A 13,615-nucleotide genomic window follows, 5' to 3' on the forward strand; every position below is an offset into this window, starting at 1 on the left:
ATTTTCCAAGAGGAGGAGGAGCGGGGGGGGGGGGGGGGGGGGGGAAGGGAAGGAGGGAGGAAAGAGCCTCTGCTCTGTTGACATTTTTCTTTTTCTCTTTCCATTATCTCAAACATTCTGCAATAGAAATTGCATACCTGCAATTATAATTACAACTAATTGATCTGCCATTTCCCATGTCATAATTAATGTCATGTTTTAATAGAGTTATAATCATTCCATAATAATGCTTTTCATTCACCAGATTTCCACAATGTATAAAAGTATAGTGCACAAAAGCAATGAACTTTTATGAGGCTCCTTTAAAAACATCCCAAAAGGAACATCTTCAGTGAATTGCAATGAACTTTTTAAATATGTTTCAGTATTCTTATTTGAGCTGCAAGGAAATATCATGCAAAAAAGATTTTCCACTCTGGCATTTGTCCCCCCTCAACATCCATAGGTGAAAAATGAAATCAATGATTCAGTGACAAATACATTATGTTTCCTAAGGGGTTATTTAATGTACTCTTAGCAAAGATGGAAAAATGATGGTTTCTAGAGAACAGATGGCAGCAAGACAAAATATCAACAGACCACAGTTGTTGACTGCAATTTATGGAGTGTACAGATGTGTCAACTTAAATGCAGTGATTCTAAGGCCAATAAAAATACTTTCTGATACCAAGAGATTAATTTTTCATGACCACTGGTTACACAGCTATTACATTTTTAAAAACTCTAATTATTCATCTACAAACGAAACAACAACTTTGCTTGAATGTCATTACTCTAAAATGGAACATTTCTGTCACTGGCAGTGAAAAAAGAGAGGTAAAAGATTACACATCTTTCTTTCAGATTAAATTTCCCTTTTCAGCTCTAAAAAGAAAATTTGGAACAGAAATGAAAATTAACACTGCCTCAGATTTAAAGTAACAGTATGCAATAAGGAGATCCCTTTCCCTTGCCAAGTATGAAGCATGCATACAAAAGAGCCTTTCTTTAACCCTTTAATTTAGTAGGATGAATAACAGTGCTTTTAAAGATTGTAAGGGATTTGTGAAGTCCTCTATTATCCATGACCATGTTAACTGTGCTGATAGTCTCTCTCGTGCTGCTCTGTGAAGAACAGAGGTACATGAAAACCAAAACCAGGGATCTCAGCAACCCCCCAACTATGGAAAAGTTCAGCTCTGGATCTGATCCTTTGCAGTTCAAGCCCATTTCTACATTGTACTTCAGCTTGAAGAGGAACCCCCATCAGCCCCCAAAAAATAAATTAACCAAAAAAAAAAAAAAGATTAGATGGCTTTCAGCTTCTCTTTCCACTTAATCTGCTACCTGTCACACAACAAAGGAGAAGACAGCCCTACATTGTAAATTCTTGTGTTCTAACATCAGCTAATTAAAAACAAGCACACTATAATGATTTGCCTATGAAAACACGCTCACAAAGGTCAGTCAGCTGAGTGGATCCATGGAGAAGACATTAAAAATTATTCTCATATGCAGTGGAAATACAAGATAATTTATTATGGACTGAACTTTCAAAGGGGCTTCAACTCAGCCTCCATGTGGCCTTTGGGACAGAAACTGAAGCTGGCAGGAGAAGCTGTAGAAACTGTTTAAGCAAGTACGGATGCACTGGGGGAGGAAGGAAGTAATATGAGCCCAGTCAGGGCCATCCTTCACCCCACTCCCCAGAGTGTCCCAATGAAGAACGGTGCAGGAGACACACCCCTCCCCCCATTTCCACTTCAGGATGCACTGGGACCCACATGGTGCCTCCCCTCACAGCATTGTGGTCTTTGGGGAAAAATGAAAGGAGGAACCAGTCAGAGACCAGAGCCAGCAGAAGCACCTTAAATGGGATGGAGGGACACTGAGAATATTTTCTAGTTTTGAATGGAGTGTCTCTACCTTGTGGTAGTAGACTGTTTGCTCTAGCTCCCAGCTGTCTCATCTCACAGTTTCTCCACACCTGTCCCTCACACCTTCCTCCCCATCTCCTCTTTGTACCAGCTCTGTCCTCCTCACCAGTCCCTTCTCTTGTCTTTCAGTTCAGCTAATCCCTTCCTAAATAAACCCCATCCCCACCCACCCCTCAAAAACCAAAATAATCCTGGCGCTAACATGATGTCTGCACATTATTCACTTTGCTTGTGTTTTCTGCCCCTTCCCCTACCCAGTGTCAGTCTTGTCTATTTAGACCAGTGGTTCCCAAACTGTGGGGTGCACTCCCTTGGTGGAGGGTGGAGAAACCTTTGGGGGAGGGGGCGCAGCAGGGCCCAGACCAGCCCTACAGAGGGGTGGGAAGGGAGCACCACCCAGCCCCGCTCTGCCCCCAGTTTCATTCCATTCTGGTCCCGCCTGCGACTCCGCTCCCAACAGCAGCCTCAGCTCCACTCCTGGCCACGGCCCCGCTCCTGACCTCAGCTCCCAACCCTAGCCCGGGCTGTGGTTCAGCTCCAGGCCACAGCTCCTAACCGCAGCTCTCAGGGTGGGCACAGACAGGTTCCATTACAGGTAAGGGGGAGGTGTGACAGAAAAAGTTTGGGAACCACTGATTTCAATGGGACAGGGACTGTTTGCTACTCTATCCCGTGCCTGGCACAATGGGGCCCCATTTGTGGTTGATCCCTAGGCACTACTAGAATACTCATGATTAATAACAATTTATCTTCTACATCAGCAAATTGGCATCCACAGGTTATTTGCTTCCAGAAAACACAACAGTTTACACACAAATTGAGAAGTCAGCACTGATTTGCCTAATTATCCCTCACTGGTTTTACAGCAGTGTAAACCCCATTGGACTTCAATGGAGTTACTCCTGATATAATGGAGCATAAGCAGCAGGAGAATCAGGCTCCTATTTTTGACAGACATAAATGAATGTACTCATAAAACTGTGAGCACAAATTTAGAGGCCATTTTTGAAAGTGTCATTACCTATAGCATATCACAAACAAAACCCGTCAGAGGTAGCCAACCTAAGTTTAAACACACCAGTTTCTCCTCTCTGTCTTTCATATTTAATTTCTAGATAGCTCTATAAACTGAAGTCCTCTACAGACCAAACATGAGAAGACAATTGCAGTGCAAGGTTCCCCACACTGCTTTACCAGCATTATTATCTAAAGAGGCTACTTTGCCAAGCCTAAATGAATGAAAGGGGTTTAAAAGCCTTCAGAAAGAAAGTCTGAATTCAGATGCATCTAAACATCACTGAGAATAAAGACCAACTGGCCTAACCCCGGTTAGGCTTTATTATTTTATCCCACAGAACTAAAGAAAAAAGTCTTACCTACCTGAATCATATGCAAAATCTCTAGGTTCCTGTTTAATCATCAGAGGAGGGGGGAAATTTTGATTGGCTGCATTGCCAACCATGGCGTTGTGTTCATAGACTGGATCATGGTACTCCTGCTTAAAACCTTGAGGCGGGAAAGGGATGTTTGGCTCAGACATCTGGCGTTGGTATATTGGGCGTCCTTCCCTTGACATTGCAGGCAAAGGCGGGAAAGAATTGCAAGGTTCGGAGAGCTGGCGGCGAAATCTATGACACAAGTGAGAAAAATCACTCAAAAGTACAATGGCAGAGTGACTTGGTAACTCAAGAGCCAAGATGGTATATAAAAAACAAACCAAAACCAGGTATAATTTTTAAACTGCTCTCTTTTATCCTTAATCAGCAAAAGATGGAATTAAGAAAAAAATTTTTAAAAAGAGTCCACATTTTTTGGGCCCAATTCTCAGTTACTCTGTCTCTAAAAATGGAACAGGAATTCAGAGGGAGAAAGATAGCTTTCAACTGCCTTTACATTTCCCATATGCTGGGGCTGTTTATGGTCCTGCCTATTTCCAGCATAAATTAGAGCAGCTCTCAGATACACTCTAATTCCCAAGGCCCCCTATGGGACATGGGAAGCAGAGAAGAGCCCTATTATTTTATTAGTAGTAAATATTTATATTATGATATTCCCAAATGTCCCAGTCAGGATCTGAGCTCCATTGTGCTGGGCACTGTATAAAAAGACTACACACAATCCCTGTCCCAGAAGGTTTACAGTCTAAAAAGACACACACTGCCTCTGCTATTTCAACAGGGGCAGTGAGCAGGATTGTGCCTTACACCAGCTCTCCACATGGGGCAGGCCTGCACAGAAGACACTCTCATGGGGGTGGCCCCTGTATGCTGCAAGCGTGGCATAAAGGCACCTTAGCGAATCAGGTCTTTGTGTTTATGGAAGAACAGAGGGGTGTATCTGTTTGCTTACAGATGCCATCTCCAAACAAATAAAGATGTCAGTGGTAAGATCTGGGCATCATTCCACAAAGTTAAAAAGCCTCAATTGTCTCCTCATGGTGAAAAAACCATGGGAGCTTCGCCTTTCAGACTTGGTGTCACATTCCTGTCTCAGTGGGGAGGACTTTTCACCCCTCTGGAAAAAGGAGGCGTGCACCTTGAAAATCCCACAGACCCAACAGATCTACAGGGAGACCAAAAAAAAAATTTAAAAAAAGAACACAGCCCCAAGGATGGCCTTCCTACTCTTACTGCTGTCATGGAAATAAGGGTCTCATAAGAGTTCACTGCTCCCCCAACCATTTGTACACAATCTTCCTCTCCAAGGGAAGTGGAAGCTGTGGAGGGGAGTTAGTGCTCCATGTAATGCACCAGAATGGAAAGGAGCATGTTCCATGATCCCTCCTCCCCCGGCTCTGGCAGGTTTCCCCCCACAAAACCTCAGAGCCCCAACTATGTGTGCTGAATTTGAGCAGTTGGGCTTCTGCAGGTTTAGAGATATGAGGAAAGAGGTTCAGTGGCATGCTTCCCCGGTGAATTATACATTTTCATGCGGCTTCCCCACCCTCCCATAAAGGGAAGTGATCAGCCAGCCCCAGGTAGCTTGGTTTTGAACAACCGTGGTGGAGATGGGACCTATTGCCTCTGTGCTGATCCACAGAACAGCAACTGGGATATTTTTGAAGTAAACTGTTTGTTTGTCCTGCCATCCCTCAGCCAAAGGTATGTCTACACTTGGAAATGGGGGTGCGATTTCCAGCTCAAGGAGACATATTCACCACTGCTCTGACTGAGTTAGAGCGCTAAAAATAAAATGTAGTCACAGCAGCACAAGCTGGGGAGGGACTAGCTGCCCCAAGTCCCTGCCCATCAAACACCCTAGGTATGTACATGGCGTGGCTAGCCCCTACTGCTGCTCACACTGTTGTGGCCACACTATTGTTAGCACACTAGCTTGATCACAGTGAACACACAATTGTCTTCCTGAGCTGAGAATCACACCCTCAGCTCTAACTGTGGACACATCCTAAAAGAGTAAGACAAGAAGTTATTTAACACAACCGTCTTCAAGAGAGAGATGGAAGTTTCCCTCTGTCAAAATATATACGACCAGGAACCAATGATTTTTCAGTTTCTTTTACTTTGGGACTGAACTAACTCGGTTCATGCAAGTAAAATCAGATGCTCGCGTTGAGAAAATTGGCTGGAGAAAGAGAGTAGGATTTGATCGTTAGGTCAATAAATTCTTTAATATAAATCTTATGCAGTACACATTTCAAACGCAAATTAAATCTATTAAACTTTCATCAAAACACTGCCATGAACCCAAATATTTACTGTCATGCGTAGAAACAACTGAAGAATAAGGTAGCAATGGAGACTGAACTTTAATTAGTCTAAAAACATTAAGAATATTCCACTCTGCAGTGGTACCCTGTAACATTAGGTTTTGCAATTCCACCTACACCTGCACAAAATAAACTTAGAAACTCAAACGTATTATGAAATAGTTAGGCTGGCTGGCACTGCATTCATTTCCCCTCTCTTCCTTTTTTCATTAGCCAAAAAAAGAAACAGAAATTATCATTAAGAACTGTCAAGGAGTGAATCAGAAAATTGCAACTTGAAGTTAAAATAAGAAACAAGCTCACTTGCAAAGCCTCAAAGGAAGTTAATAATACTTGTTGTACTGGAAGCTTTGTATGGAATCAAGCCATTTGTTTATACAAGTGAATTTGATTCCTTTTGGTACTTGTTAGGACCATTTGTCCCCCATACACTCATGCCTTGTATGAAGCTGCATGTTCTTGAGGCTGCTGTTATCCTAAGCCACAGAATCTATGGTCCAGCGAAACGTACACCCATTTTATATAGATACATACAATCATATTCAACCATAGAACTGATTTTTTTTAAACGACAGTATTTTTTGAATACACTAATAAAGGAAGCCTGCCTCTCTCCTACCAGACCTGTGCAGAATGCAATAGATCATCCTGCAATCCAGACCTTTCCATATGCTCCTCACAAAACTATTTACAAGATCTGCATACACACCACTGAGTTCAGTAAGGGAAGTGAGGAATGGTGGGAGGAGAACATGAAACAAATTCAGGATTAAAAACAGAAAGGAAAAATTACCTTCCACAGCAAAATGTACCATTCTTTGGAAATAAAGAAGAGTGAAATTTTTAACCACAAAACATTAGCCTTACTCTTTGAGTTTATTACTTGGGGCTTTGCTAAAAGGTTGTGCACTAGTTATTTCTTCACTGAAGGGAAGCATAATGCAAAATGTCCTTAGGAGGGTGTGCATCAAACCATATGGTAATACAATTAAGACGTCATGTGACAAACCTATTATAAAGCTGAGTGTCATGAGAAACTAGACACACTGCAGAAAAGGTATATGTGAGCCTCTCCAAATGTATATGTTAAGGCTGAAATGCAGCTTCCGCTATAACCTTCCTTTTCAGTTGCTCCCAAACAAAAATCTGTTAATCTGAAATAGTCCATCTTGCTCTCTGAATAGAGAGCAATTTAACGTTTAGAGAATTTCAGCCACACCTGCTCAGCCCTCTGAGTTTGGTGTACTTACAGAAATACACTTGTCCAATGTCCTGCAATCAAAACCACAATCTGCCCTCTGTTGAGGGCCTGCACAGTTCCAAGCAGCCCAAGAAGGATGGGGCAGGACCCTGGTTAAGGCAACTGAATGTGTTGATTCATTGCCTCCTTACTCCATCTCCTGCCAGTGGGGCTCATATAGTCTCATACAGAACTTAAAGTTGCCCCAGCAGAACCCAAAATAGGCAGCAAGAATGGAAACACCACCAGCCCTCCCTGGAAATGAGGCTAGGGACCCCTGCAAACAGCAGTGCTTGCTGGTGCAGGAGCTTACATGCATCTCCTGGCATAGCAGGGGTGAATCTGACTCATATGCTCTATGAAGTAAGATCTTAATTTTATTTGAACATGGGTTGGGTTTTTTTTTATCTTTCTGAAGCGCTAGTGTGTTACTCTGAACATGTGTGTATTTATGGGTATACACACTATTTAACAAACAAAACCATGTTCAAATAATAAGGTTAAGATCTTACTTATATTCGCATACAAGCAGGTAAAGTGACAATTGCAAAAATAAGAAACTCCATCCTGAGCATATGTGCTGTAAAACTTAGGCACAGGGGCGTGAGCTAAGAAAGACCATCCATTGTCGGGAGACCTCTACAATAGCAAAACAGAACAGGGTGACTTAAGGGCACAGTTTCAGCTTTAATTCTGGATTTTTTTAGCTTTTGTGGGTTTTACTCAGTCTAATGTTGTTTGAACATGGTTTATTTTGGCAGCTTAAATTTCCTTTTTATAAGCTGTTGTATTTCAAAAAACTCTCAAAAAATAATACTCACCCTTTCAGGGAAGAGTATGCAAAGTGAGACTACACTCTGTAACAGCAACTCCAGAAGATACCCACATATCTGAATAGATGTATATTAGACAATCTTATATACTTATTTGTTAGCAAGGGGCCAGATTCTGAGACCCTCACTCCTCAGGTAGTTCTATTGGCTTCGATGAAATTACTTGAGGAGTACGGTACCACTCATGGTAAGTAAAGGTGGCAGAAACAGGCCCCTGATACACTGTAGTTTCCACTCTGAGCTTCCACTGCTGAAATCTCAGGCTGACAGTCCCCTGTAAGGGAGTTACAGAAATGCAATTATTGAGGATGCTTCTGCCACCTTTAGCCATTACTGACTAGTATCTTGGTCCCACTGATTTCAACGGGAAGAGCTATCGAGTCAAGTACTACTCAAACCGAGGAAGGGTAGCAGAATCAGCCCACAGCCTTAACTATCAATGCCAAGGGACCAACCCAATGCCTTTTATTGTGGTCATTAGGATATTGGTTTTCTGGTTTTTTTACCTGTGATCCATAGGGAAGCTGTTCTCTTGAATGGACTGGGATGGAGGGAGGTGAGTAGGGAAAGCCCGGTCGGATTTAGGAGTCTGAGCTGAGTTTGGGGATGCATGGTGCAGTGGTGACACTGGAGTGCTGGATGGCGTTGGTGGGTTAGAGGGCCTCATTCCAACTTGTGGCTTCTGGTCATAGGCACTAACAGCAGAGTGGGGGGGAAAAAGGTGAGAAGTTAATTTCTCTGCAAATAAAATGAAGTACCACAGAAACATTATCCTATTCATCTTCCTTTTATTCTGAGGGCATCTGGTGGAGTTCTCTTTTCTGTACATGGAAAAGTACAGAGAAAAATTAGTCAGCAGTTACACATGGTGGTCATGTTCTTTGCCTCTGTGGGGCAGAGATGTATTTTAAAAAGGATTTGGTGTTACAGAGAGACAAGCATAAAGAAAGTTTCAAAGCACAAGCAGCTGGACCAGAGTAGAAAGAGCCTGCCCTGCTTTCCAGTGGTCTGCACAGACCTCAGAGTGAGACAATAAAGAATGCAACTGGAGAAAAGGAATCTGACCCAGAAAAATACAGCTCTGTTAGTTTATCTACCCACACGCAGATGTCAGCGGCCTCCACTGATGAACTTTTTCCTCTCTCAAAACTGAAACACTGGTCCTGCAAACACTTATCCATGTGCTTAACATTATTCACGTTTCCTGATTCTGGAAAACACTAAAGCACATACGTAAGTCGACTCCTATTCAAGAAAGTACTAACGGAGGTGCTTAGAGTTAAGCACATGCTTAAGTGTTTTCCTGAATCAAGACCATGGGTAGTCCCGCTGAAGTCAGTGGAATTACTTGCGTGCTCAAAGTTTCAGCATCTGTGGGGGCTAAAACAATAAGGGGTCTAAAAGGGTACCTAATAGGTGACAAGGGTCACCGTGGTAAGTAAAGCAGAAATCCCCAAGATTATTCCTCTGTGACTGAGTTTCATCACGTTTGCAACAGGGGTGACCTGTCTGTCACATGAAGAGGTAGATGTAGGTGGTTTTGCTGATACCTATAATGGTAGTGTACTTATGTGAACAAAAATTCTGTGCTGACTGGTTTGAAGATTCCCAAATAGATTAAAACATCAATAAGACACCCAGCAACTGCTAACATTTGAGGAGAAAAGGAAGACAGAAATGTGAACCAAAATAACATCCATAAAGAATGCAATGATATTAAACTACATTTTTTATCTCCTAAAATAATTAAAACATTTACTATCTATCCTGATTATCAGAGGGAGACCACTTCCTTCTGAAAAAATAAAAGTATCTGCAACGCCTAATAAAATACTATTTTTATACTGTAATTGTCCATGAATGCACACGTATATCATCTGCAAAACTCGTCAAATACCTAATGTGTTGCTCAGACCTGCCAATCTCTCGCCGGTTACCAGGAGCTCTCTCTCAGCCTAAAGTGCATAATGCATTTTAAAAGTACTTTCAACACAGCTCACAGTAAATAAGACTCCCTCCCCCATTTTTTAAACTGTGGCTATATCTAGCGGAGGAGTGCAGCCACGAGTATTTCAATGAAAATTATTGCTTTGAAATGATTAAGTGCTTGATAGGACTGTAAACAGTTTCATCAGTGTTCAGCTAAATGCATTATCTCATGAGTCTGTTATCTGCTGAAGAGGTAACTTTTATAAGATCTCTATTTTGGTTTTATTTCTCTTTAATCGGTCCTCATTTAAATCTGCAGTCCTCACTGAAGCTACTATAAAAGTAATCCTGGCTATTTTACCTGACATTGTACAGGCACTTTTCCCCATAACTGAACTTGAATGGCTGTTCTTGACTACAAGCAGAGCCAAGTTCCGAACATGGACTATGGGGTTCTTTCTTGATTTTCACTGGGAGACCATGAAAAGCCACTGGAAAGGAGAAAAAACAACAACAAAAACATGGAGTTAGAAACCAAGCATGGTATTAAACAGTGTGCATTATCAAGCAAGTTAGATGCTGCTAATGAAACACAATTAATTAAACCACTGTAATAATAGACACAGTTTAAGAAATGAACATTTCAGGCATTTCTTTGGGTGTCAAATTGAGAAATAGACACCAGAGATCCTTTGCATTGGCTATTAGCACTTTTATTGTTTAATAGAATGATGGCCAGGCTCCCATCTCACTAGCAGGAAAATAACAGCCCACTTATATTTGGCTTAGCTACTGTAAATGTTGTCAGAGGCAAAATACTTCCCAGGCACAAAATGCTTCTAAGTAATATTAGCGTGGTAGCTTTCAGCTGTAAAGGCACAGTAGTTCACTTTAAAGAGTAACACACCTATTACGGCATAATTAATTTCTCATATATGAGCCTCAAATACAGCACCACTAATTTTTGTGGTCTCACAAAATACGTGAAAATTTGTAATAAAATTTATGAAATTAGCAGATTACAGGCTTAACAGCTGATGTTATAATAACAAAGTAATGTCAGAAAAGTACACAATAAAAGCCTTATATATTTCACTAAAAGATTTATTAGCTGAAATCCTCGCCCAGCTGAAGACAATGGGAATTTTGCCATTGACTTGAATGGGGCCAGGATTTTACCCAGTTTATTCAAAGGCAGCAAGAGGAAGGGATGGGACAGAAATGGGCTATGAATGAGAAGCACCGGGTTTATCTAGATTGGGCAAAGAGGTAAAAGGCAGGTTAGGGCTAGCTAGCTAACCTCAACCTTTTCTGTAGTTCAAGGTCCACCTTAGCCAAAACAAAGGTAAAAGATGCTAATCTGCATCTACAGGAACACCTTGGGATTACCTCAACCCCTTTTGCTAATCCACTAAGGGGGAAAAGAATAGGGGCATGGGAGCATAAAAATGTTAGAGAAGAGCTGTCCTGAAAGACAATTTACAAATATATATATATTTTTTAAATACAGTCCAATACACAATGAGGCTACAATTCCATCTCTGGACTCTGTTAGCATGTCTAAAACCTTTCATCTTAACTCTTGTGGTCGATGATATCACCAGAACATCCTGTTGAAATATCAGCTTTCGACACCTGTATCACACTGGGATCCTTCTACAACCCTATACCTCTAGGGAGTTTTAGTGACTTCTGTGGGACTCCACACACATGCAGGGCTCCACGTTAGAGAATCTCAGTGCAGCATCAGAGCATTATTATGTACCCTTAGGCTTCACATCATTCCTTAGCTTGCATGTAATCTTAAAAGTGACAGTTTGACAACATGTGCTACCTTCAAAATATGTGTGGGAGGGTGGCAGGGGGGAGTTGAGCATGTGCACACTCATATACATTTTCCTAAGGTAATATATATTGCAACAGATCGTGCAGTCTTCTTAAAAGTGAACGTGCACTAGAGGAAAACCAAGGGAAAGTCTGAATTAAGGGTGCCAAAATTTCAATCAGAGGTCAAAATGTGGTCCATGGTCAGGCTTTTCCTGTCACTGAAGGGTAGAACAATGCTGATATGCTACAGGATTTTATTGCTGGTGTACTTTAGCCACAATTTCTATGATGCAAGTACAACAGTTGTGTGCATTTACCTTTAATCAAAGGATTTGGGGCCAAATCTAGCTCTCATTAATCAGGTAATAAGTTGGAAGAAATGCGACTCCATGTATGATTACAATGAGCAAGATCTAGCCCTTTATGTAAACATATATGCAAATTAGTTGTGGCCCTAGAGCTCTTGATTAGTTGCCAATTCTCTCCACTCTATCACAGAGTTTGGGTAAATCTGTCTTAAATGAAAAAAATAGTAAGAAGAAACTCAATCTTTCTTTAAATACAACTTTCTCCCCCTCTTAAGGCTGGACTGTTCTCTCAGTTATTTACACAGGAAGAAATTGGTGTAATTCCATTCACTTCAACAGAATTACATCTGAATTCACACCCACGTGACAGCAGGATCAGGTCTTTATCTGTGTGCTAACTCCTACACCCACCTATCCACCCAATAGGAGTCAGCATGTAGGTCCAGACTCCACGTATGTCTCCACCACAAAAAAAGGTGTTCACAACTCGGGTTAGCTAGCCCATGTTAGCTAATTCGGGTTAAAATAGCAGGGAAGACACAGCAACTTGGCTTTTAACTCAAGTTAGCAGCTTGAGTTCAACCCCAGGCTTTCTTATATAACTCTAGCTGCTAACCCAAGTTAAAAGCTGAGTTGCTGTGTCTTTACCACTATTTTAACCCGTGTTAGCTAACCCATGTTAAGGCTAGGGTGCAAATTATTCTGCAATTAAAACCCCTGGCTAAACCATGCCAGCTGACTGTGGCTCACAGGACCTGGGATGTGGGGCAGTTTAACTGTGGTATAGATGTTCGGGCTTTTGCTGGAGCCCAGGCTCTAGGACCCTGCAAGCTGGGAGGGGCCCAGAGCTCAGGCTGTGGCCCAGTTTGCCCAAACATCTATTCTGCAAGCCTGAGTCTGCTGGCACGGACCAGCCACAGGTGTCTAATTGCAATGTACACATATCCTGTGTGTCCTGGCCACGGAGACTGTGTTCCATCTCTGACATGCCCAATATATCTGACTCTTACCTTAAGTCTGTGAATTGTTTTGATTTGAATCTATTGCGAGTTAACCTATGAATGCAACAGGTTTTTTATTTTAAAAGCCCACAATTGCATATTCACACAAAGGCCACATGCTGCTCTATTTTCTCTTTTTGACTTTACTGCTTCCTCAGAGTTAATCTGTTATGAAAAATGACTTCCCTTATTTATTTTTAAATAACGGGAGTACAGAGACTCCCACACCGCAGCCCTGCATGCAGAACTGGTTGGGTATTTCATCACAGTGCTGAGAGCCTGAACGTCTGCTAACAGGCAGTTTTCCAGCTCACTGGCACAGGCACAAGTGAAAGCAGCACATTCATTTTGTGCAATTTGCTTTACCTTCCCACATGGAGTTGGTGCACGTAAAAGGCTGTTAAGTACTAAATTATTCCTTATCAAATCACCATCATCTGGAGTCATGATCAACACTAATTAAATTACTTTCACTGAACACGGCTCCAGCCTGCTGCCTCGGCTGAGAGGCACATTTTATTTTGCTTACTGTACAGTCCTAGCTAGGTCCAGGGCAGAGAGCTAGAAGACATCTGTGCTATAGTTTTAATTAAAGTTTACCCCACCTTCTTCCAAGTTATGAGCGAGAGTGAAGTGTATCAAATGAAACAGGTTAACTCCTTCATTTCATTTAGGGAAAGCAGTTCAGTCCAAAGCAATTTTATATTATCTCCATATCTTAACTATGGCCAGGACAGATAACATAGCCGTAAAATTTAAAGTCCTCCTCAGGCACACCCCTTGTCATGCAAAACTCTATCCACCATTCCTTAAATGGGCACTTTCAGGGGAAGG

General features: G+C 41.8%; 1 protein-coding gene across 6 annotated transcripts in view; it reads right to left on the reverse strand.

The window, feature by feature from the left end:
• ETV1 (ETS variant transcription factor 1) overlaps window positions 1-13,615 on the reverse strand; it is a 75,197-nt gene that overhangs the window by 26,247 nt on the left and 35,335 nt on the right. For all 6 annotated transcript variants that reach the window (XM_042856652.2, XM_042856657.2, XM_042856654.2 and 3 more), the window contains 3 exons: window positions 10,007-10,136; window positions 8,223-8,411; window positions 3,297-3,544 (listed from right to left, as the gene is read on the reverse strand). In XM_042856652.2, coding sequence (XP_042712586.1) covers window positions 3,297-3,544; window positions 8,223-8,411; window positions 10,007-10,136 — 567 coding nt within the window. The remainder of the gene's footprint in view (window positions 1-3,296; window positions 3,545-8,222; window positions 8,412-10,006; window positions 10,137-13,615) is intronic.

This window comes from Chrysemys picta, chromosome 2 (genome assembly GCF_011386835.1).
Source record: "Chrysemys picta bellii isolate R12L10 chromosome 2, ASM1138683v2, whole genome shotgun sequence".
Taxonomy (NCBI): Eukaryota; Metazoa; Chordata; order Testudines; family Emydidae; genus Chrysemys; species Chrysemys picta.